This window comes from Rana temporaria, chromosome 9 (assembly GCF_905171775.1).
Source record: "Rana temporaria chromosome 9, aRanTem1.1, whole genome shotgun sequence".
Taxonomy (NCBI): domain Eukaryota; kingdom Metazoa; phylum Chordata; class Amphibia; order Anura; family Ranidae; genus Rana; species Rana temporaria.
Genome location: NC_053497.1, coordinates 131,152,721 through 131,179,284, shown reverse-complemented (window position 1 = coordinate 131,179,284; position 26,564 = coordinate 131,152,721). Strand labels below are relative to the sequence as shown.

General features: G+C 44.2%; 1 protein-coding gene across 2 annotated transcripts; it reads right to left on the bottom strand.

The window, feature by feature from the left end:
* Positions 1-421: 421 nt before the first annotated feature.
* Positions 422-26,357, bottom strand: LOC120914067 (ficolin-2-like). Of its 2 annotated transcripts, none has more exons than XM_040324519.1 (10): positions 26,204-26,357; positions 25,122-25,231; positions 21,880-21,928; positions 19,443-19,496; positions 17,179-17,214; positions 13,180-13,224; positions 11,191-11,318; positions 7,665-7,794; positions 4,762-4,896; positions 422-1,014 (listed from the first exon to the last, which is right to left on the bottom strand). In XM_040324519.1, the coding sequence occupies exons 1-10, from the start codon at positions 26,292-26,294 to the stop codon at positions 752-754; spliced, it is 1,041 nt and encodes a 346-aa protein (XP_040180453.1). In that variant the 5' UTR covers positions 26,295-26,357; the 3' UTR covers positions 422-751. The 2 variants fall into 2 exon arrangements, with proteins under 2 accessions (XP_040180453.1, XP_040180452.1); XM_040324518.1 differs by having other exon boundaries at positions 21,880-21,924; positions 25,118-25,231; positions 26,204-26,356.
* Positions 26,358-26,564: the final 207 nt, after the last annotated feature.

The following is a 26,564-nucleotide window of genomic DNA, read 5'->3' as shown; positions in this document are numbered from 1 at the left end:
CGCCGCCTGAATCCAATTGCGGCCTATGAGTTTTCTTGCTATAAACAGCGTTTTGTGTAAGAAGTGGCGTGTACATTTATCAATTTCCTCCTCAGGGAATAAACCCAACAGACATTGTTTGGGATCCAGGGATACCGGTGAACCCATTTGGTCATGCAAGATATGTACAATACTGTTACTGAAAGTTACTTTAATTTATTTTGTATTTTATTTTATTTTTTGTGTGTTACTTTTTATTAAAGTGCTTATTTACATTACTGGATTGTACTATTTTTTTATTCATAAAAAATAATGATTAAGTCCAATATGAATAATAATGAATATAACACAATTTTATGTATCAAATAATTTTTTGGTTTATTAATAAAAAACAGCCATTTTCGGTATCGTTTTCGGCCTAGTGTATTTTTCATTTTCGGTATTGGTTTTGGCACCAAAAAAAAAAACATTCAGTGCACCCCTAGAGGCAGTCATTCTTCTGTATTGTAACCATAGGGATATTTTATAGTAATTTTATATTGTCTATGTAATATAATAAAAAAACATTTTTTTTTTTTGATAATTTGATGTTGATCAATTTTTCTGTACCTCAAAACTCCATATTTCTGCCCTTTGGGTATTCATTGTTCTATATAATTAAGAGGTGGTGCGTTTATAAAATCACCAAGCTCCAATATTAACATAATAGTTGGTTCTATAAGGTCACAACATTAAACTCTGCTCACTGCTACTACCAAGTACAGGTTTGTGTTTACTTTGTTTGTGGACGGAACTTTATTTCTGTGGACTTCAGCGAGTAAAAATTGCCCCTGAAAGAGTTCCAGATGAGGCCTTTACCCTTGACCCTCTGCACCCCCTTCAGGTATTCGCCATTCAGATTGGAGAAGTGGCAGGCTTCATACCACCAGCCTCCTTTATAATACTCAGCACAGCTTTGTTCCAGACGACTGGACTTGTCATTGTTCTGGTCTTTGGTGGAAAATGCTTGGTTCTTCTGTGTCGCCAGTGAATCCCCTAGGCAGATAAAAAAAACACAACAGCGCCATTAGATATCTTAATGGGAATATGAAGGCGAGAAATTGAGGGAGGAGAATAACATTGGGGGGGGGGGGCTTAACTAAAACTGGTGCACAAAGAATCTGGTGTCTCTTATTTTGGTGTGGGGTTCCCCTTAAAATCCATACTGGACCAAAGAGCCTGGTATTGTCTTTGGGGGGGGCACGCATTTTTTTTTGTCAATTGCCAGAAAATGTCACTGAGTCAAATAGCATGTCAAATCGTGCCCATGTGAACCAGGGCTTATTGTCAAAGATTAATTGAAAAAGCTGAAGTTAAAAGCCGATTGGTTACTTTCCACAGCTGCACCAGATTCTGTGTGCAACAGTTTTGGGCCCCTTTCACATGGGCACCTCCGCTAAGCGGTGATCTCTCCGCTGATCCCTGCTGTGCAGGTGGATGACAGGTCCGGTGCGCTGTGCAGAGTAGACATGGACACAGTCCTGCTCTCCACTATAGGGCAATCAGATGGAAATATACCGCCTGTCCATTTCCATCCGATGCCATCTGATCCGCCAGAAATGCAAAATAGGAGCACCATCCATCTGACGAGATCGGATCTGATGGCGGCGGGTGTCAGCGGACAGCAGCATATACCAATGGCGGTATTGGCAGGACTATAGACTTGGTGATTGGGGTAATGAGCATGTATCACAATGAACAATAGTATTAAGTTGTCATCCAAAGTGTACATACATGGGTTGGTGTCCTCTAAGGCCTTGTACACACGACCGAACATGTCCGCTGAAACTGGTCCGCGGACATGTCCGACCGTGTGTAGGGCCTAGCGGACAGTTTTCCGGCCTAGCAGACAGGTTTCCAGCGGACAAAAGTTTCTTAGCATGCTAAGAAACTTGTCCGCTGGGAACATGTCCGTCGGACATGTCCGATGGTTAGTACGACTCATCGGACATGTCCGCTGGTTATGACGTATAACCAGCGGACATGTCCGATGGTTAGTACGACTCATCGGACATGTCCGCTGGTTATGACGTATAACCAGCGGCCCAAAATCCCGCACATGCGTCGAATTGATTCGACGCATGCGTGGAAGCATTGAACTCGCGTGTTAGAGAACGTCTGTGTCTTACACGTCACCGCGTTCTCTGTCCGCGGGGATTTTGTTCTGATGGTGTGTACACACATCAGACCAAAAGCTCCCAGCAGACATGTCCGATGAAAACGGTCCGCGGACCGTTTTCATCGGACATGTCTGCTCGTGTGTACTAGGCCTTATAGTATAGAGATCTGTCATACCATGCTGATTGGAAATCCCACAAATATAGTTCTCATACACGCTTCCATTGACTGACTCCCTTTTGGTCCAGCCTGCTGAACACTGATGTCAGATAACACTCAGCAGCTGATTGACCTTCACAGGGAGATGGTGCTAATGAGAGATCTGTAACCAACAATCTGCATGTGTATGGACTTCCCAGTTGTGTGCACACGTGGATTTTCTGGAAATAAAAAACAAATGTATCTACATACCATGTCATATCATGCTGATTGGTGATCCCCTTAATATATTTCTAATATCCACCACCATAAACCCCCTTGGGGTGCAGCCTGCTAGGCACCGAGGTCAGATAAAATACTCAGCAGCTGATTGACCTTCATGGGGAGATGATGCTAAAAAGAGATCTACAACCAACCATCATATGTATAGATTCCTCAGTAGTGTGTACACGTGGATTGTTGGAAATGAAAACAAGTCATATATGACTACAAAATGTATCTGCATACCATGCTTGCCTGTGATTCCAAAAACTCATAACTCTTAATTTGCTTGTGCTATGTGAGCACTGAACAGCTGATTGACCTCAATCAGGGGGTGGTGCTCATGAAAGATCGAGATTGGATGGCTATCTGCATGTTTATGTCTCCCTAGTAAATACACTACATCAAAAAATGAGCCCAGATTGGAATAGTTAGTATTAGCTGAGTCCAAAAACTCTAGTGTATAGGAGATATTTCCAGTCTGTATTCGACAATGAAAGTCCGCTTTTCCCAACACTCTCTATTATCGGCCAGCAAAGTGCAAAAAAAAATGTTGATGTCTCCCCAAATAAGTTGGATGGATTTCTGTCCAACAATAAACAACCATCCTCTCATCACTCCCTACGATCACTTGTGGCTGTAAATGAATCTCCACGATCTAACACTGATAGTTGTAGTCAAAGCATTTGCTTCCTTGCAGATTCTTAGACAGCTGTAGAGCACTGTGTGGATACCTTGGACCTTTCTCTGGAGTGGAGTGGAGATGCATGCCCACATGGATTCACTGATGCCGGCAGGTGATCAACAAAACCAGGATGGAAACACACTGTGGACCTTGAGGGGGTGCATGTGTACACCTCTGCCGATGTGTTTTGCCCCTCCCACTGACTGGAGCTTAACTGTAACCCCTCACAGTTACTCTCGGTGGGCGCAGGAACGGGTCCTGCTGTGAAATATTATATCAAAAATTGTAATTACATGCCCCTGTTAAACAAGGGCAGACAAATTGGGCTTTAGGCACTGGTGCTGGTGCCCAGAACCAAATATATCAACATGAACATTGAGGGGGAATAGGATGGTCACTCAGCATAACAGGATAGTCACTCAGCAATCAGCATCAGCATAGGCAGTCTTGAAGGGATCTCCTTCATAAAAAAATGTTATCAGTTAGATCAGCATCAGGTGCTTGGTAGCTGGTGATCCAAGACTGATTCATTTTTCTGAAGGTGGGACTGGGAATGGCTCAGAGTAGAACTAAGAATGGAGTACTAGGCTGTTGGGGCCTTAGAGGGAGCTCCCCAGTGTGTGTGTGTGGGGGAGGGGGTGACCTAGGGCCTGGGACTCGGGTGCAGAATGGAGCCCTTCAAGAACTCATGAAGGATCTGTACAGGAGGTGTCAGAAAGGACAGCAGAAGCTAGTATTGCTGGGCAAGTCTTCAGGAAGGAACCACTGGTTGCAGTCAGGAGGGCTGGTGAGTGACATGTGCTACCAGAGAAGACTGAGAGGAAACAGTCAGAGTTGGGTGTGGAGCCAGTAGGGATGATTGCAATGTCACGGGCAGTGAAGTCAGGCAGCTGCAGCCAGGAGGGCTGGCAGGGCCTGAGGAGGACTGACTATGAGCAGTAGTCCACCAGAAGGACAGCTAGCACTAACAAGACTTTCCATATTTTCTGCAACACTATAGGGGCCCATGGTCCCTGCCTGCAAAGGGCAAGTTGCTTAAGCCTGACTGAGCCAGTGTCAGGCCTAGATACCATGTGCTAGCTGTTCCTGGAACCACAAAATAGGAAGCAACATCCAGGAATGATGGAGCAAACCACTAAATAGGAAGCAACATCCAGGAGGAATCGAACAAACCACTAGATAGGAAGTAAAGAGTTATGGTGGAGGAGTCTGGAGATGTATACAAACAGTATACATAGTTGTCCCTAGCAACTGTGCTATTATTTTATTGGGCATCCCATAATTCCCATCCAACTTGAATTCCCCCAATAAAACAACAAAAACAAAACCAGTGGACTGTTCATTGTCTTGGGAAGTGAATGCCGGGCCGGGCAGGGTGACAGGTAGGCCACAACAATCAGCGGCTCTTTCGGGGCACCGCTACACATTGTTCATTATTCCCTTACTGAAAACAACCAATTAATGAAACTGTACCATGCCAAGGCTGTTTGTGGATGCCACTCTACAGAGAAAACAGTTACCTGCAGTGCCCTTCACATATGAATCAAAGCGCAGGGTGTACTGATCCGCTTCTCCCTCCACTCGGAAGTTGCTGTACGTAGCATAGGTATGATTGCCCTCGAAGTCTTCTAAATCGAATCGCAGTTCATATTTCCCTGTGAAAGACAGTACAAAGTGACAGGAGGAAGGCTAGACCTGGGTGCTGAGGTCATCCAGTCATAACAAGCTCATGGCTACTTTTTTCAATTGTACTGTGTAGGTATAAGGAATCATTAACACGAGGCGGACTCCGTTGCTCAGTCCGCAGATCTCCGCTGAGCTGGCAGATGACAAGCTATTCTCTGCTCACTGAGTGGGGAGGGGCTTGTGCAGCGCCGCTGATTCCTATGGAGCGATCTGATGAAAACGGACAGCTTGTCTGTTTTCATCAGATCTCACCCGATCCAATCCACCATGGCTGGATATGGACGTATCGCCATACGTCTGATTTTATCGGATCGGGTCGGATGTCAGCTGACATGTCTCCGCTGACATCCGACACTCCATAGGACTGCATGGAGCGGCTGTTCAGGTCCGCCGTCAAAACTGACAGGCGGACCTGAACGGTCCATCCATGTGAATGAGGCCTTAGAAGTAGCACCAGCTATCACGTTTAGGAGATATTTACAGTTTCTATAGGTAAGCCTTATTCTGCGGGTGCCACCGGTCACGGCACAGGGCTATGAAGGAATGGCACGGGTGGCCATTCCTTCAGAGCGCATGCGCCAGTCATGTTACTGCCTGCATGCAAAGTAAATATAGGAGATATTTACACTACCTATAGGTAAGCCTAAGTATAGGCTTACCTACAGGTAAAATTCAAAGATGGAAGTTTACTTCCTCTTTAAAGTGGATTGGAATGGTGGATTTATGTAGATTGAATATTAAGGTAAATATGTCCTTTATGTTTGGATAGCTTTCTGTAATAAAAATGTACTTTGTAGTGCTGCAGTTTGTAGTTCATCCTATACTGATAGAAGTATGGGGGCTGCCATTGTGGATCTCATCTAAAAATGCTAGTGACCTGGCTGTCACTGGTTTCAATTCTGTCATAGTTATATAAACATTCAGCTAAAGTCAGAGCGCTTCCAATCTACATCATTTTTTGGGTCACTAACTTAAAATTCTGAAGCCTTTGGATCAGTATGACATCCAGGCAACATGAAATTTTAAGAGCAACAATGGCATCCTCCGTATTTCCTTTAACCTTTTCCTTACCGTGCTATTATAAACTGACGCCGGCAGGAACTCTCCCTCCCTCCGGGTGGACGTCATATGACGTCTTTTCTTCCCGGCAATCTAGGGTGCGGGCGCCCGCGGCACCGCTCGTGACCCGGTGCGCGTGCCCGGCAGCCGCGATGTCCGCCGGGCACCCGCTATTGCCAGCGATCACGGCAGGAGTGTGGATCTGTGTGTGTAAACACACAGATCCACCTCCTGTCAGAGGTGAGGAGACCGATGTGTGTTCCCAGTACAGAGGAACACACATCTGTCTCCTCCCCTTGTGAGTTCCCCTCCCCCTACAGTAAGAATAACTCCTAGGGAACATATTAACCCCTTCAGTGCCCCCGAGTGTTAACCCCTTCCCTGCCAGTCACATTTACACAGTAATCAGTGCAGTTTTATAGCACTAATCGCTGTATAAATGTGAATGGTCCCAAAAACGTGTCAAAAGTGTCCGATATGTCCGCCGCAATGTCATGGTCACAATAAAAATCGCAGATCACCACCATTACTAGTAAAAAAAAAAAAAGATAAATAAAAATGCCATAAATCTATCCCATATTTTGTAGACGCCATAACTTTTGCGCAAACCAATCAATATATGCTTATTGCGATTTTTTTTTTTACCAAAAATATGTAGAAGAATACATATCGGTCTAAACTTTTTATTTTTTTAAATTGTGATATTTATTAAATCAAAAAGTAAAAAATATTGTGTGTTTTTTAAAAGTTGTCGCTCTTCATTTGTATATAGCGCAAAAAATAAAAACCGCAGAGATGATCAAATTCCACTAAACGAAAACTCTATTTGTGGGGGAAAAAAAACATAATGGGGTAGATTCAGGCACCTTTGCGCTGTTTTTACGGAGGCGCAGGGCAACGTTTTTGCCCTGCGCCCCCGCAAATTTTCTGCGCTACCCGCGATTCACGGAGCAGTAGCTCCGTAAATTGCGTGGGTGCTCCGGCAAAATCCCCGGCGTAAGCGCGCACAATTTAAATGATCCCGTAGGGGGCGGGAATCATTTAAATTAGGCGCGTTCCCGCGCCGATCGTAGAGGACGTCATTTGCTTCAAAGTGAACGTGAATGGCGTCCAGCGGCAATCACGAATCACTTACACAAACTACGTAAAATTCAAATTTTGCGACGCGGGAACGACGGGTATATGTAACAGGGGCAGCCTTACGCGAAAACCGCCGTACGCAAACAACGTAAACTGCGTACGCAGGGCTCGCGTAATGTTGTGAATCGGCGTTAGTATGCAATTTGCATACTATACGCTGAGCACAACGGGAACGCCACCTAGCGGCCATCGCAAGAATGCAGCCTAAGATATGCGGGCATAAGAGCCTTATGCCACGCATATCTTAGGCTGCAGTCGGCGTGACGAGGTTCCTGAATCAGGAGCATTCGTTATGCCGGCGCAAGTAAGCAAATGCGCTGCATAACGATGGTTACGCAGGCACAATTGCTCTCTGAATCCGGGCCAATGATTTTATTTGGGTACAGTGTTGCATGACCACGCGATTGTCATTCAAAGTGCAACAGCACTGAAAACTAAAAATTGGTCTGGGCAGGAAGGGGGTGAAAATGCCCTGTATGGAAGGGGTTAATGTAAGGTTCTTTGGACTAGCTCTGGGAGAATAATATGTTCTACTAACCAAATGAAGTTAGCCGATGCAGATTCACATTTCCCAGCCAAAATTCTCCCAGCTGACTTCCAAAACCGCGCTCGTAGGTGCTCCAGTCACGGTTGAAATCCACCGACCCATCCAGGCGCCTCTGAAACACCTGGAGAAAAAGAGGTTAGCAAGGTGCCTATGCCAAGGCCTTTCTGATGGTTTTGGCAACAACTGAAATTACTAAGTTATTTTTCTGTGTGAAATGATCTCTCTTGACCTTTCGAACTTGTGTGTCATGTCATTACAGAGGCTCTGATGCCGCGTACACACGATCAGTCCATCCGATGAGAACGGACCGATGGACCGTTCTCATCGGTTAACCGATGAAGCTGACTGATGGTCCGTCGCGCCTACACACCATCGGTTAAAAAAACGATCGTGTCAGAACGCGGTGACGTAAAACACAACGACGTGCTGAAAAAAACGAAGTTCAATGCTTCCAAGCATGCGTCAACTTGATTCTAAGCATGCGTGGATTTTTAACCGATGGTCGTGCCTACTAACGATCGTTTTTTTCCCCATCGATTAGGAATCCATAGGTTAAATTTAAAGCAAGTTTTTTAACCGATGGGGCCCACACACGACCGCTGTCCTCAGTTTAACCTATCGTGTGTACGAGGCCTTACAGGTCCCCTTTAAATGTAAAGTGTCTTGGTTTCTGGTCAATTAACTTTTTTCGTTTACAGCTTTAACTGTGATGTAAAGGGGGCACTGTGACGTAAAGGGGGCACTGTGATGTAAAGAGGGCACTATGATGTAAAGGGGGCTTAACTGTGAAGAGGAGTGTTCTGTAGTGATTACAGTGTCCCTGTATAGTGTAGTCCCCTTTACATTACAGTGCCCCCTTTACAGTGCCCCCTTTACAGTAAAGTCCCCTTTACATCACAGTGCCCCTTTACATTAATGTAACACGGACTGCTCTGTAAGGGGGCACTGTAATGTAAAGGGGGGGCTGTGATATAAAGGGGACTGCACTGTAAAAGGGGGCATTGTGATGTAAAGGCAACTGCTCTGTAAAGGGGGCACTGTGATCTAAAGGGGACTGCACTGTAAAGGGGCACTGTAATCATTACAGTACAGTCCCCTTTATATCACAGTGCCCCAGAGGCTGTGCTCAGTCCATGTGTCCTCTCCCAGTTCCCCCGCCAGACGATGTCATCTTATTAGCAGGGCAGGAGGAGCTCTGCATTTCGATCTGCAGCTCCTCCCACCCCCTGCCCAGCTGATAGGACATCAGCAAGGCGGTAGAGGAGCCGGGAGAGGATACTCAGGCATGGCCACACAGCAGCTGGTGATCGGCGTTTGCTGTGTGACAGCCCGGTGTGGACCGGTCAGCAACAGGCTGCGGATCTACACCAGTCTGCAGCCATGGGGTTGGGGTCCCCTGCTGTACCTGGCATGCTATAATGTGTAACTTAATATTTGGTTGGCAATATCTTTAGCCCCGGTTCACTCTGAATGCAGCTTTGAAATCACGCTACTTCAGTGATTTATTGCACAGATGTCAATGCAAGTCGCACATGAAATCACCAAAAATAGTGCAGGAACCTTTTTCAAATAGGTGTTGCACCCATTTAAACAGTTCCATAGGCACAAATAGGGTGCGACTTTTCATGCGATTTTGAACTATTATCACCACTTCTATCACCATCAATGACTATTCATGTCAGTTTCTAGGTCTGCTACTGTCACCGTTTGTTTTGTAGCATTTTTGTAGCGAATGCTCTTGCACTCCATGGTCGCCATGTAGCTGTTCTCTGTTTGCTGTACTAGCATTGCTATTTGTATTTACTATTATGTTTTGTGCTAGGCACGCAAGACCACCCCCTCCCTTTAGGTGGGAGGAGTCTGGGAGGATCCTCACGGCTCGTTGTCATGGTGCATGGTCATGTGTGCGTATAAAAGTGAGGCCTATAGAGGGTGTTTCACTGCTGGGCTCTGATGAAGAGACTTAGAGCTTCGAAACGCGTCAGCTGGCGGTGACCCCTCTCACTTTCTCCATGACCGGTCGGAGTGTGGTTCGAGGTCTTTTCACTACAGCTTATGTTGACTAAGCCTCACTGCGATTCTTTCTACTACACTTGTGAGTAGGTCCTGTATATACATTCTAATTTATTAAAATCTTTTAACGGTAATACACTAGGCTGGTGCGCCTTTGTTTTCTTTTCTCTTGTTTGCCACTAGGATATCCATGAAAGGCAGCAAGGCCGGTGGCACCGTTGTTGGTATTATCCTTATGGACAATTGACTTTTGGACTATCCTCTTGTGCGCAGGAGAATTTGTTTTCTGTGTTCTAAATTGGCTCTAGTATGTGTATGTATGAATGTGAGTTGGGGACCTTAGATTGCAAGCTCCTTGAGGACAAGGACTGATGTGAGGGCACAATATAGATGTAAAGAACTGCGTGAATTGCTGTAATAAATAAAATGCTGCAACTGCTATATGCTGGCATAGCTGAGTAACAGCCACAGACCTCAGAGGTCCACACAGACTTGCATTAGAGGGAAATAGCGGCACAGACACTTGGCACAACTGCTATGCTAGGAAAAAGTAGAGGTAAGACTGGTGAGATGGACATTCTTACTACATTGTCTTTCTGGCTGAATATTTGTTTTTGAGACTTTGGTTAGACTTTGAACCACATTCTTCCATTTCTAAGAGAAAAGGAGGAGGTGAGTCCCTGCTCTTCAATCTAAAGCAGTCTTTGTGGTCTGATTTCTCCCTCTATTCTTGTCTATTACAGCCTTTCTCAGCCAGGGTGTCGTGGCACCCTGGAGTGCTATCTGGGTTTGTCAGGGGTACACCTCTGATGATGACACAACACATATATAGGTGGGTGGCAGTCCTGGCTTTTTTCTCAGAGGGTAGGTGCAGGTAATCCCCCTTCTGGGTTACCCCATGTCTCCGCCCTCTACCCCCCCCCCCCCCAGCGCCAATTCATGGTTCTATCCCCTACCCACCTCCCAGTAACACTCCATTTAGAGAATACAGAACTAAGTATAATTTGTTGGTGCTTTGTGTGCTGGTTTGTATGGAATAGACCCCAAGCAACATTTGACCTCCCAGCAACAATAGGCTCCCTACAACAACGTACTCCCCAGCAACAATAGATCCACCACAGAAACAATAGACCCCCACCAGCAACAACAGATCTCCCAGCAGCTAGCATCAAGAGACCCTCCAGCATACCTCAGCACCCCCTTGCCATTACATACATTCAGTGCTGGAGGTGGCGAAACTGCGATCTACTGCATTCCCACTGAAAAAAGCCATGTGGTCCTGCATATTCTATGGGTGGGAGGCCGTTTGTGCTGGGAGCATGCTCAATTGCGCACCCCAAGCAGAGACACCAAGCTGCCACTGACTGGTCTTAGTGTAATGATCAGGAGGCGGGTGGACCAACTCCCAATCTGGGGATCACTGCGATATGTCATCTCTTCCCATTCCCTTTCTCTACTGTGAGGAGAAAGAAATACATTGTTACAACATTTTCTAATGTCTTACAATCCAGCCCCCTCCATCAGTATCCATATCGCACAAGACAGCCAAAGGTCGCCGGGCATCGGGGTAAATTATATACCATCCAGTTAGGTGAAAGCCAATTTCTTGTAGCTGCTTACAGCTTCTGGCACCTATAAAAAATATTATCCACATTTAAATGGCTTCCTGGTCATTCTACCTAAATACCTGTATTCTCTAACAGTAGAGCTTTAGACAAAACTTTTTTTTTTTCATTTTGGCACCCCATTATCTGTCTGAACTTTTGTCAACTTAACCCCCCCTCCCCGTAACCTCCGCTCTACAAATTCTGGTCTTCTGCGTGTCCCCTATTTTCACCTACACTCAATGGGAGACAGAACCTTCTCCTACTATGCCCCAAAACTCTGGAACTCACTTCCAAAGAACATCAGAGAGAGTCATCTTGTTTTTCTTATAAATCGGGGTTCACTTTATTTTCTCAGGAAACGCCATGCCGCATAGCCGGACCTTGGCCCTGATTGCAGTCTGTTATCCCCCATTACTCCTATAATATTTTAAAATATTATTCTATCTTTACCCCCTTCTTTTAGGTAGATTCACATAGATTGATGTAAACTTGCGGCGGCGTAGCTTAGCGTGTTTAGGCTACGCCGCCGTAAGTTAGCTAGGCAAGTACTTGATTCTCAAAGTACTTGCCTGCTAAGTTACGACGGCGTAGCCTAAAGCGGGCGGGCGTAAGGGCGCCTAATTCAAATGTGTCTAAGGGGGCGTGTTTTATGTTAATGGAGCTTGACCTGACGTTTTTGACGTTTTTTTTAAACTGCGCATGTGCCGGGCGCCTACATTTCCCAGTGTGCATTGCGGCTAAGTACGCCGCACGGGCCTATTGATTTCAACGTGGACGTAAACAACGTAAATCCCTATTCACGGACGACTTGCGCAAACAACGTAAAAATTTCGAAGCGGGAATGGCGGCCATACTTTAACATTACTATTCCATCTATTAGATGGAATAACTTTAGGCCTGATAATGCCTTAAGGAAAGGGCGTAAATGTACTGTGGCGGCCGGGCGTACGTTCGTGAATTGGCGTATCTACTAATTTACATATTCTACGCCGACCGCAATGGAAGCGCCACCTAGCGGCCAGCCTCAATATTGCAACCTAAGATAGGACGGCGCAAGCCGTCCTATCTTAGATATGTTTAAGCGTATCTCTGTTTGAGAATACACTTAAACATAAGTCGGCGTAGATTCTGAGTTAGGTCGGCTTATCTACTGATAAGCCGGCCTAACTCTTTCTGAATCTACCTATTTATTTTTAATATTTAGCATTTATACTTATACCTGTTTATTGATCTTTTATTTGTAATTTTTTTTTTTTTTGTGTATCTCATCTTATTTCATATTTAATATGAATATTATAATATAATACATTACCGTATTTGTTATACAATCTATTATTATAGGACATAATATATATTTTACTTTTTTTACATGAGAAGCTTTCTTGTATATTTTGATTTTATATTTGAAACCTGTTCTTACAATGCTGATTTATTGTAATTTTATTGTCACTTATAAAAAAACAAACAAAAAAAACAATAAAATTATTCAAAGAGAATTTTTTTTTTCTTTAGACAAGCTTTCACATAATTGTCCCCCGTTCCTTGTGTATTTCCTGTGTTTTACCCTTATGTTTCTCTTGTCTTTGGACATCGTATTGAGACGCAACCTTAGGCGCTTCATAAAATAAAGTTTATTATTATTAATTATATTAATATTTATGTCTGTTTTACAGAAGAATGCAATTCTGAACTCTGGCCAAAAGGAGAGCCATTAGGAGAGCATTCCATAGACACAACTACTGTCAGGCACAGATACTGTCAGGCACAGATACTGTCAGTTCTCCTGTATGCTAATGCATGGATAGCCATTGTTTATTAATACATTTAACTTTCTTGCAATCATCACATGAGTTTTGACATCATAGAAGACGTTAATTTGTACTTACCATTAAATTCTTTTGGGCATGAGACACCTTGGTCACCTTTGTCACCTGTAAACAAAAAAGTTCAGTCTAGAGCTCTACATTGCAAAAACAAAAACACAGACAAAAAACCTATTAAGGCCTGTAATAACTGAAACTGAAGTGGCTTGGCCAACAGCCTTGTAAGCAAGTGTAGTTAGCTGGCTGGCCACTAGATGTCTCTCTTCCTTTTATAGCCAGTGAAGAGGAAAGCCCCCTGCAGTAATATCAGGGGAGTGGCTCCCATATATAAGCCAGGTGGGGAGGAGCACACACTCTCTTGGGGCAAGGGAGCTAAACACTGCACACCTGTGAGGATATAGCCAGCACACTTAGGACCTGGACAGGGCAGAAGGCCGGGTGGAGTAGACCCATATACAGGAGGAGCCAGCTGTAGACATTCTGTCCCTTAAAGCGGTTGCATAGTCCAAAAAATATATATATATTTTTGCCACCTGTAAGGCAAAAGGCATAATGAGCTAGTATGCACCGCATACTAACTCATTATGAAATACTTACCTTAGAACGAGGCAATGGTAACTCACCTGGTCCACGCCGAAGTAGCTGACATATTGCCTCGTCGTGTCTTCTGGGTATCGCGGCTTTAGCGCTGTGAGTGGCTGAAGCCCCGATGTCGTCACTTCGACTTCTTTCCGGCAAGGTCCGGCGTCTGCCGGGCCTTTACCTGAGAATCCCCTGTGCGCATGCGCCGCTGCAGTCAGCGGCTCATTGTGAGGGGAATATCTCCCAAATCTTAAAGGTTTAGGAGATATATTTTTTTTTTACCTACAGGTAAGCCTTATTATAGGCTTACCTGTAGGTAAAGGAAAAAAAAAACACTATACCACCGCTTTAACCACTTGCCGACCACCGCACAACTTTTTACGTCGACAGAATGGCACGGGCAGGCAGATTGGCGTACAGGAACGTCCCTTTAAATATGCCGCCCAGCGTACCTCACGAGTGCGACCTCGGGTCCTGGGAGAGGCTGCGATTGTGGTCGGCAAGAGCAGAACAGGGCAATGCCTTTGTTAACAAGGCATTCCTCTATTCTGCCTAGTGACACTGTCACTGATGACCGTTCCCCGTGATTAGGAACAGTCATCAGTGACGTGTCACGTGTAGCCACACCCCCTAACAGTAAGAATCACTCCCTAGGGAACACTTAACCCCTGCAGCGCCACCTAGTGGTTAACCCCTTCACTGCCAGTGTCATTTTTATAGCACTGATCGCTGTAAAAATGACAATGGTCTCAAAATGGTGTCAAAAGTGTCCCATGTGTCCGTCACGATAAAAATCGCTGATCGCCACCATTACTAGTAAACAAAAAATAATAATAAAAATGCCATAAAACAGTCCCCTATTTTGAAGACACTATAACTTTTCCGCAAACCAATCAATAAAGGCTTACTGCGCTTTTTTTTTTTTTTTAAACAAAAATATGTAGAAGAATATGTATTGGCCTGAACTGTGGAAAAACATTTTTTTTATATATTTTTGGGGATATCTATTATAGCAAAAAGAAAAAAATATTGTTTTTTTTTCAAAATTTTCAATTTTTTTTTGTTTATAGCGCAAAAAAAAAAAAAATCGCAGAGATGATCAAATCCCACAAAATAAAGCTCTATTTGTAGGAAAAAAAGGACATCAATTTTGTTTGAAAGCCACGTCGCACGGCAGCGCAATTGTCAGTTAAAGCGACGCAGTGCCAAATTGCAAAAAGTGGCCCGGTCATTGACCACCAAAATGGTCTGGGGCTGAAGCGGTTAAGTGCAGGAACCTACCCTGGATATCTCTTAAACCTGAATGATTTAGGAGATATCCCCTGTCGCCTGCATGTGCCCATGTCATCAGCACATGAGCACTAAAGCAAACTGAAGCAATGGCACTTATGTGCCGTTGCTTCAGCAAGTGTGCCGTTACTGGCGGCTCCCGCACACATGCGTGGGAGTGACGTCATCACGGCTCTGGCCAATCACAGCGCCGGAGCCATGATACCCAGTAGTAACCCCTGGAAGAGATGTCGCCAGCCGGAGGGGGGTACGAGGACCGTTGTGGTAGCTTTCTATGTAAGGTATGTAATTCAAAATGAGCTAGTATGCTATGCATATTAGCTCATTATGCCTTTGTCTTGCAGGGGTTTTTTTTTTGCGAGGGTTTACAACCAGTTGTACCTGTGTCCTAGTGTCTGTGCTTTATTAAAAAAAAAGCAGATTTCTACCTCCTATCACAGCAGTTCCCGGCGCTCATGTGACTCCTCGACTCTCTCCTATCCCCATCTGACAGTTCCAGCGGGCGGGGCCGAGCACTCTTGCTGACGTCAGCCGGGAAAGAGAAAGCCGAGGAGTCACGTGAGCACCAGGAGGCACTGTGATATCAGGTAGAAATCAGCTTTTTTTTATATTAAGCACAGGTACTAGTACACATGTTCTTATCTAACAGAGCGGATGGTTCAAAGCTCACATAGTTTTAGAGCAGCAGGGAGGGGAGCAGAGTGGCACTGGTACCAGCTGACAGGCAGGGAGGGGAGGTGGAGGAGGACAGAGGGAGACAGAGGAGAGCTGCAGATAGCAGCAGATGACAGAGACACGTAAACTGACCACAGTGTCAGGGCTCAGCAGCCATGATAAACCATGGTCAGTTTACAGGGGGAGGGCAGAACCAGGCAGGATCAGCCAGGTATTTCAGTTGATACAGGCAGTGTGCTGTATAGCATGCTTTAACCACTTCAGCCCCAGAAGAATTTACCCCCTTCTTGACCAGGCAATTTTTTTGCGATACGGCACTGCATCGCTATAACTGAAAAAGAGCTTTTTGATCACTGCTGCGTTTTTTTTGCGCTATAAACAAAAGAAAAGCGACAATTTTGAAAAAAACATATCTTTTACTTTTTGCTATATTAAACATCCCAATTTAAAAACAAATTTCCTCAGTTTAGGCCGATATGTATTCTTCTACATATTTTTGGTAAAAAATTGCAATAAGCGTATATTGATTGCAAAGTTAAAGCGTCTAAAAAATAGGGGATAGATTTTATGGCATTTTTTATTATTATCTTTTACTAGTAATGGCGTGGATCTGCGATTTTTATCTGGACTGCGATATTGCGGCGGACAAATTGGACACCGATGACACATTTTTTGGGACCAGTGACACTTATACAGTGATTAGTGCTATAAAAATGCACTGATTACTGTATAAATGTCACTGGCAGGGAAGGGGTTAACACTAGGGGGCGATCAAGGGGTTAACTATGTTCACGGGTTTGTTCTAACTGTGGGGGGGATGGGCCTGACTAGGGGAGGAGGCCGATCAGTGTTCATACTTAGTACGAACTCACGATCTGTCTCCTCTCCCCTGAGAGAACTGGGATTTGGGATTTGAGAACACACAGATCCTGGTTCTTGCTCTGGCACAAGCAATCGGCTCCGGGGACACGCTGCGGGCGTGCGTCCTCCTACAGCGTCTTAAAGGGCCGACGTACAGCTACGATGGCTCGCCCAGGGGAGCCATCCAGCCACAGTATGACTGCGGCGGCCGGTCAGGAACCAGTTAAGGGAACAGGATCCTTTTTCTTTTTTTTTAAGGGTAACCAACACTTTAAACTTTGACAAAAAAAAAACCTGGGAAGCAACACCAAATGTTGTACTCTCCAGTCCTCTATAGCCAAGAAATCTGCCAGCTCAGCCTCTGTTTTATGTACTGTTGCCACTGTGTTGCACTAGTGGCTAGTTATCACACCAGCCATTTTATAGTTTGACAGTTCAGTTGAGAGCACAAGCAATTGTGAACGCTATTCACGGCATGCCTTGGATGTAACATTTTTGGGAAACATTTTAGTCGATGGGATTATTTAAATATTAGAGGGGAAAAATTTAGGGTGATTTATGAAAATGGCAATGGAAATCTTTTGATCTTTAATAAACTGTTTTTTTTTTCATAAATGTGATAGCAATGTAGAAATCATCTTTTAACATGCACACCTCTGAGTCCTGGTATCCCTGGAGGTCCCCTTGGTCCTGTAAAAAAAAAAATATATTTTCATATAAACAACTGATATGAGTAAAGGTAACAAAATAAGTGGTATACACTAGTGCATAACTAGTAACGGCCACTGGTGTTCCTACTCTCTTCTCTCTGCAGCAAGCAACTAATAGCTAGATTCACATAGATGGCCGCAACTTTAAGGCGGCGTAGCTTAAGGCATTTAAGCTACGCCGCCGTAAGTTAGCGAGGCAAGTACATGATTCACAATGTACTTGCCTGCTAAGTTACGGCGGCATAGCCTAAAGCGGGCGGGCGTAAGGGCGCCTAATTCAAATTTGTATAAGGGGGCGTGTTTTATGATAATGAGGCTTGACCCGACGTGATTGACGTTTTTTTTTCAACTGCGCATGCGCCGTGCGCCTACATTTCCCAGTGCGCATTGCGGCTACGTCCGCCGCACGGGCCTATTGATTTCGACGTGGACGTAAACAACGTAAATCCCTATTCACGGACCACTTACGCAAACAACGTAAAAATTTCTAATTTCGACGCGGGAACGGCGGCCATACTTAACATTACTATTCCATCTATTTGATGGAATAACTTTAGGCCTGTAATGCGTTACGTAAACGGCGTAAATGTACTGCGGCGGCCGGGCGTACGTTTGTGAATAGGCGTATCTACTGATTTACATATTCTACGCCGACCGCAATGGAAGCACCACACCTTGCGGCCAGCCTCAATATTGCAACCTAAGATAGGACGGCGCAGGCCGTCATATCTTAGATATGTTTAAGCGTATCTCTGTTTGAGAATACACTTAAACATAGGTCGGCGCAGATTCTGAGTTAGGTCGGCGTATCTACTGATACGCCGACCTAACTCTACCTGAATCTAGCTATAAGTCTCAGCATCAGCAGGCAGCCGCCGCTCCATTCACACATAGTTTTAGAGGCGCAACGGCGACGGAGGACTGTGTCTGTGTCCCAACTCCGAATAAATGGAAGCAAGCTAACAATCATTGATGGGCGCTGGAGGGCTGCATTTGATGGGCTCTGGTGGGCTGCATTTGATGGGCGCTGGTAGGCTGCATTTGATGGATGCTGGTGGGCTGCATTTAATGGGCACTGGTGGGCTGCATTTGATGGTCAAAAATCTTTGCACCAGCCCTGTAAGCAACAATCCCTGGGACCAGGAGGCGACTGACCATGAATATAAGCTCCCTCCGCCCGCATTCACCACGTGTGTTCATTGTATAGTGACTGTAAACTGGTCTTAGTCGGTTTTCGAACAAATGTGCACCGACATTTGTACGAAAATTCTCAGTACATCTGATGTATTGACAAGTACCGTTCAAAAGTACTTTTGGTTTCTTTTGGAATTTTGGTTTCTTTTAACATTCAATTTTGAAATGAATGGACTTCCCAAACAAAAATCATACTATAATGCTGCGTTAAATGGCGATAAACTACAGCACCTAAAAATCTCCATAGGTGGTGGTTTAAATAAAAAAACAGTTACCAGGTTAGGGTTATAGAGGAGGTCTAGTGCTAGAATTATTGCTCCCCCTCTGATGATCACAGTGATACCTCACATGTGTGATTTGAACACTGTTTACATATGCGGGAGCGACTTGCGTGTGCGTTTTCTTTGCTGCGCAAGTTCGCGGGGACGGGGTTGCTTTAAAAAAAATTACATTTATTTAATTTCTTTACATTTTTTACATTGTCATTTAAAAAAAATTGATCACTTTTATTGCTGTCACAGGGAATGTAAACATCCCTTGTGACAGTAATAGGTGGTGACAGGTACTCTTTATGGAGGGGTCGGGGGTCTAAAAGACCCCAAATCCCTCCTTTGCATTTCAAAGTATTCAGATCGCCAAAAACGGCGATTCTGAATACTGTCGTTTCTTTTTTAAACTGCACCATTGGCAGCTGAGTAAACCGTGAAGTGTTGTCGACTTCCTTCCAGTCTCACTCTAGCCGGCGGAAGTGCCGGATCATGGATGGGAGGCCCGGGAAGAGCAGCAGGAGTGGGAAAAGTCCCCTGCCGCTCCCGTGGGATAACAGCCGAGTGGTTGTTAGCCACATCGGTTGTTATCCCTGAAGAGCCGACCGCCTGCTCAATAAAACGGTACCGGGATGATGGTCTGTGGCTGCAGGCATTACCCCGGTATAACCCCCTAAAGCAGAGGCCGCATATGTGCGCGCAGTTGGCGTTAAGGGGATTTTATTAAGGAAGAAATGTTTTTTGTTACCTTGTTGCCCAGGAATTCCCGGTTCTCCATTTTTACCAATATCTCCCTTTTCACCTAAAAAAAGAAAGTTAATTAGAAAACAAATTCTGTCTTGTAGTTTCAGTAAGGCCTCATTCACATGGGCATTCTTAAGCGTACATCCATGCAAAGGACTGTGTTTGACTGCATGGGATGCACAGGTGTTCTATGCATACATGTGCTGGCAGTCCCATTCATGTCTATTGGAACGCAGCAGCTGCACGGACAACCACTGCAGTCCAAAACACCTGTGCATCCTGTGCGGGCAAACATTGCCCTCGCAAGAAATTATGTAAAGCAAACTCAGAAAAAAATATAAATAAATAAAAAACCTTTAGGCCAGATTCATACTTGTGCGGTGCGAATTTCAGCTCTCTTATCTCTGCAGAGAGATAAGAGAACTGTTCAGCAGATCCTCTGCGTTTTAGCTGCAGATTAGCTGCGAATTTGGAGACCTGGGAGAGGGGAGGGGGGAAGTGTATTGAGCTGAATGAGAGAAATCCTGAAGAGAAATGAACACATCTGCGAATCAGCTGCGTACCCATAGAAGATAATGGGCCTGAATTCGCACCTAAACCGCACCGCAATGCCTAAAATACGCACACGTTTTTTCGGCAATGCGCAGTGCGAATGCATCGCACATATGTGAACCAGCCTCATTGAAAACAATGGCCTGGATTCACAAAGCACTTACGCCGATGTATCTCGAGATAGGGTCGTAAGTACAAATGTGCGCCGTCGTATCTATGCGCCGAACCAGAAACCAAGATACGCCTGAAAATAGGCTTCATCCGACCGACGTAACTTTCCTACGCCGGCGTATCGTGGGCGCATATTTACGCTCGCGCTCCCATTGATTTTCTATTCAAATTAGTGAAATACGGCGATTCACGAACGTAGTTGCGCATAATATATGCGGTTTGCGTAAGACTTACGTCCGGCGTTAAGTTATTCCCCATATAGGAGGCGCAACACATGCAAAGGTATAGACCAGGGAACACAGCCGTCGTATTTTACGTCGTTTACGTAGTTCGTAAATATGGCTAGGCGTAGGTTACGTTCACGTTGTAGGCAGTGTTTCGACGTATATTAGGCAGTTGTTTCGATGTGATTCTGAGCATGCGCACTGGGATGCGTCCACGGGACGGCGCATGCGCCGTACGTTATTCGTATCTTTATGACGCTCAATCCATCATTTACATGGGGTCATGCCTCATTTGCATGGCTCATGCCCACTTCCACTTACGACGAGTTACGACTAAGAAACCCAGCGTAGATTTGGAGGCAAGTGCTTTGTGAATTCGGTGCTTGCCTCTCTGCGCTGCGTCGGCGTATCGTATATTCGATACGCTACGCCGGCATAAATATGCGCCGATGTATGTGAATCCGAGCCAATGTATTTAGACATTTTCTGCGTATTGGATGCGGTTTATGCCGCACTCATTCGCATAGGTGTGAACCCGGCCTTAAATTTTCGCTTTAATTATAGAAACTATGGAGTTCATTTACTTAAAGCAAATAGATTGTTCACTATGCAAGGGAAGTTTCCACAGAGCTTAGTGAATATGGTGACATTTCACTTTGCGAAGAATACCCAATCAGGTGCAAGGATTTTTTTATTTTTAAAATAGAATTTTTGCTTGCACATGATTGGATGATGGATGTCAGAAGAGTTTCACCTAATTGACTGAGCTCCCTTGTAAAGTGCAACTTTCCTTGCAAAGTTACAAGAGTCTGTTTGCCTTTAGTAAACCAAACTCCTATCTATCTAGCTCTGAGAGATTGGAATTGTATAAGGTTAAAGTGGAGGTTCACCCGAAAACTTAATTTTTAACATTAGATTGATGCTCATTTTGTCAAGGGGAATTGGGTAGTTTTTTTAAAAACGAAGCAGTACTTACCGTTTTAGAGAGCGATCTTCTCCGCCGCTTCCGGGTATGGGCTGCGGGACTGGGCATTCCTATTTGATTGACAGGCTTCCGACGGTCGCATACGTCACGATTTTCCGAAAGTAGCCGAACGTCGGTGCGCAGGCGCCGTATAGAGCCACACCGACGTTCGGCTTCTTTCGGCTACTCGTGACGCGATGTATGCGACCGTCGGAAGCCTGTCGGAAGCCTGTCAATCAAATAGGAACGCCCAGTCCCGAAGACCATACCCGGAAGCGGCGGAGAAGATCGCTCTCTAAAACGGTAAGTACTGCTTCGATTTAAAAAAAAAATACCCGATTCCCCTAGACAAAATGAGCATCAATCTAATGTTAAAAAAAACTCGGTGAACTCCCGCTTTAATATATATTGTATATATATATAGGTGGATCTTATAATTTGTTAGGCCAAGCCATGCTTCTTCAAGTTCATGACACAGTCTGAAGAGTCTGCTGTGTGTAAGTACAGTAAGCTTTTAATACTTATGTTACCTTTCTCTCCATTTTTTCCAGGAGGTCCAGGAGGGCCAGGAGGTCCTTTTGGATAAAAAAAAAAAGAAAAGAAAATATGAGAATTTAAAGTATAAGAGTAAAATAAAATATCCACGTCCTTCTTGACAAATGAGATATAAATGACCTTTCTTTTATGGAAATTATGCATTAAACTTTGTCTAATGCCGCGTACACACGATCATTTTTCGGCATGAAAGAAAACGTTGTTTTTCAGCATGTCCAAAAAACGAAGTTTTTCCAACTTTATCATTAAAAACGACTTTGCCCACACACCGTCGTTTTAAAAAAATGATGAACAAACATACAACACGCACAACGGCACTCTAAAGGGGAAGTTCTATTCGCCTTTGGGCTGCTTTAGCTGATTCCTTGTTAGTAAAAGACGGTTTGCGCTTTTCTGTCTGTTACAGCGTGATGAATGTGCTTACTCTATTATGAACGGTAGTTTTACCAGAACGAGCGCTCCCATCTCATAACTTGCTTCTGAGCATGCGCGGGTTTAAAACGTTGTTTTAGCCCACACACGATCATTTTTTACTATCCGAAAAAAGACATTTTTTATAACGACGTTAAAAAAATGCAGCATGTTCGAAAAAAATGTTGTCATTTTGCAGACCACACACGATCATTTTAAATTACGTTTTTAAAAACAAATTTTTTTTTAATGGCGAAAAATGATCGTGTGTACGCGGCATTTGTTTTGGATAGAGTGGAGATGGATTAGAACCCTTGTCAGATTTGTATTGCTGTTTGTGCCCTAGTTAGGGAGGGTGATCCAACCTCTATTTGTCCTGTTTACCATTATCACTGAACGAGAAAGTAGAAGAAAATCCCAAATTTTGGGCTGCCCCCAGAACAGTAATAGAGGGTAAATCTTCGAATGGGGACACTAGTTCTGGTGACAGCCAGGGATTTTATTACTTTGGAGGGATTTCTTCCAGGTGCGGACTCACAACTCATGGGGGCCCCCGGGCAATAGGAGATTATGGGGCCACACAGTATACACACACATACACTGTACATGCACACAAAATACACATACTGAAAAGGTACTGCAGACTACAGTATTTTTACATACTGTCCCTGGTTTTACTTAGGCTGGCAACCCTTATGGGGCCCCCTAGTGGCATGGGGCCCTCGGGCAGTGCACGAATGGTCAGTCCACCCCTGATTTCTTCTCACTCCCGTTTTGCCTATTGGACAGGGAGTAAAGGGAAATCGCCCCAATGGTATACAGATGGCAAAAATAAAACTGACAGGTTTTATAACCCTTTTTAAAAAAAAAAAAAAAGTTTGGCCTATAGTTCTACTTAAAAAAAAACGACTTCAGCAAAAGCAAGTTTATTACAGGTTGAGTGATAAAGATGTTTTCGTGCCTTAATCCACTTCAACAGTTCCAACACAGCATCTTCCATTGGACACTGTGCTCTTTAAGAGCTCATGTTCACCTCATGGAAACAAGCCTGTACTAATGAAAACAAGGTTACCCACCTATGGAAAAACTGATTTTCTGTACATGTGTTTTTATTTCACAGCACAAACAGGAGGAGTTATACTTACCTTCACTCCAACGATGTGATGTGCAGGAGCTCCCTACCAACTGCTAACATCCAGTAGTGTATTTAGATTTTGTGCTGCCCTAGGCCTGACTAAACTCGTGCACCCCCTAATTTAAATATGATCCACCCCTTTCTGTCAAGACCACACCCTTTGCTGTTTAAGAGCCGCCCTGACATTTTCGAGTGGGGGCCTGGGGGGGGGGGGCAATGAATTCCATTAATTTGCATAGATTTCCTCTCACTTCCTGTTTTCTATGGGACAGGAAGTGAAGGGCAATCTCTGCAATGGGACAGGGATAGTAAAAAATTAACTGACAGGGGCTATAACCCTCCCTTCCTCTACCCAAAATGAAAAGAAAAAGTGTTGCCTATAGTTCTACTTTAAGCACTATGGGCCATATCCTCAAAAGAGATACAACGATGTATCTACTGATACGCCGTCGTATCCCTGTTTCTATCTTTGGAACTGATCCACAGAATCAGTTTCCAAGAGATAGACAGAAGATCCGACATGTGTAATTGAATTACACTGTCGGATCTTAAGGATGCAATTCTAGGCCGGCCGCTAGGTGGCGAGGCCATTGCGGCCGGCGTAGAATATGCAAATGAACACTTACGGCGATCCACGAACGCTCCGACGGGCCCGTCGCTCTAATGCTACGTCGTTTACGTCGAGTTACGCCATGTAAAAATAGGGCTGAGCCCTATTTGACTAAGCCCTATTAAGTATGGCTGTCGTTCCCGCGTCGAAAATTCAAACTCTACGTCGTTTGCGTAAGACGTCCGTGAATGGCGCTGGACACCATTTACGTTACCGTCTAAGCAAATGACGTCGGAGCGACGTCAGTTAGCGCAATGCACGTCAGGTAAGTTACCCGACGGAGCATGCGCAGTACGTCCGGCGCGGGAGCGCGCCTAATTTAAATGGGACTCGCCCCATTAGATTCAGCACGCCTTGCGCCGGACGGATTTGAGTTACACCGCCGCAAATTTCCAGGTAAGTGTGTTGTGGATCGATACCTAACTTAGGAAATTTGCGGCAGTGTAACTTAAATCACTTAAGTAACGTTGCGCTGCGGGGCTGTGGATTTTTTTGATAATTTTATGGAGAGGCCTAAGAAGATATAAATATGCCAATGGTGTAGCAGAAAACATATAGAACAGTGAGGAAGGTTTGTGGTCCGGGATGATAGGACAGTTAAAATTAGAAGCAGCTAATCCACCCCCCCCCCCCCCCAGTCCAGTCCGCCCCATAAGACTGGCACACTACACCAACAGACTAGCGCAAGCCAGCGGGGACTCTTTCCGTGCTGTCCCACTGCAAAGTGCTGCCCTAGGCCTGGGCCTTGTTGGCTTAGGCCAGGATACGTCGTTGCTGACATATTCGACCAGTCTTCTTCTGGGTTCTGATCTTCAGCCTATTTTATTGGCTGAGATGAGGTAATTTATCAAGGCACATCCGAAATTGCACATTGAGCTGCCCAGCGCAGCTCATTGCACAGTTTGAACATACAGGTAAGTACTTTAATGCAGAAAGACACAGGAAAAAAAACGCATACTTGTTCACAAACCTTTTTTAAGTTCCACTTTATTATTTGCCTGAGCTTCCATACCTGCTTAATACCGTAAAAAAGAAAATTAGGGTTTTCATTAAATACCTCCCTCGCCTCTCACTCCTGGAAGTCCTTGGGGACCCCGCTTCCCTGGAGCTCCTGGACATCCTTGTAGAATCGTGAGCTTATCAGAATCTCCAACTTCAAGGATTTTCACCTCTAAAGCAAGATTAAGAACATAAAAATGCAAAAGTTGGAATAATTTGATTCCACATAAGTTAAGCTTGAAGCACACTACAAGATTTTTGTCTCTTGTAAATTTACTGGTCAAGTATTCATTTCTGTTCTACAAGATCCTGTAACAGCTCTAAACATTCAGTGGGGGGTGCTCACTTACAATCCTGACAGGTAAATAACAGTATCACCAAAAAAAAAAATATTCTAAAAAGTACCCACTTTTTTAAACCAAACCTTTGGGGGTGGAAAACTTCCATTGTCATTGAATTGCCATTGTTTACTTGGCACCAACAATACTGGGCTGGGCCATTCCGCTCCCATCTCAGGTATTTTTTAATACAGTCCTGATCAAAAGTTTAAGACCACTTGAAAAATGGCAAAAAAATCATATTTTACATTGTTGGATCTTAACAAGGTTCCAAGTAGAGCTTCAACATGCAACAAGAAGAAATGAGAGTGAGACAAATCATTTTTTGCGCATTCAATTTAATGAAAACAACGAATAAACTGAAACAGGCTGTTTTTCAGCTGATTAAAAGTTTAGGACCACACCTCCAAAAAAAAACTAAACCTCCCCAAAACAGAAATCCAACTTCCAAACATGAACTCAGTAATGTGTAGCTCCGCCGTTATTGTTGATCACTTCAAAAATTTGTTTCATACATAGATAAATAATAAAAAAAATATATACTATATATAAAATATAATTTACCAGTAATAAGTGAGCACTCCTAACATATACCCACTGACAAACAAAAACTTTAGGTATTGATGGAAGGAGATTATAGACATAAACAAAATAAAAATACAAATAATATGAAAATACAAAAAAAAAAAATCAACATTATTACAACAGTATAAAGAAAAAATGTATTAGTAAAAAAGAAACATTTAGGTTTATGTTATGAAAACATATTCGGATTGTTCATTGAGGGATAGCTGTGGTCTACTTACGAGGACATTCCACATTCTCGTTCTTTCCCAAAGTCTGTGCTGCACATAGCCCAATAATGGCACAGAACACCCCCAGTAGTGTTAGCTTCATGGCTACGGTGTGTCCTCTGGTTTCTGACACACGCGACTCTTAATGCCTATCTTCATTCCAAACACAGAGTGTCTCAATATTTACCCACCCCAACTTCCCGTAACTTCATAGCTGAAGGTCTGATAAACAGATCTCTGTAAAGTATATTTGTTCTTTCAAGGGTCAAGGCAACGGTTTCCTAATGATTGTCACACAGCCAGGGCCGGACTGGGAATAAAATCCAGCCCTGGAAATAATTTCATACCAGCCCCACAGCAATATTATACCAGC

Coding starts and splice junctions, on each gene's coding strand:
- LOC120914067 (XM_040324519.1), bottom strand. CDS start 26,294: ATGAAGCTAACACTACTGGGGGTGTTCTGTGCCATTATTGGGCTATGT. Junction 21,929..25,121: donor TTCCAGGAGTGAGAGGCGAG/GGAGGTATTTAA, acceptor TTTTTTTATCCA/AAAGGACCTCCTGGCCCTCC. Junction 19,497..21,879: donor TGGAAAAAATGGAGAGAAAG/GTAACATAAGTA, acceptor TTCTTTTTTTAG/GTGAAAAGGGAGATATTGGT.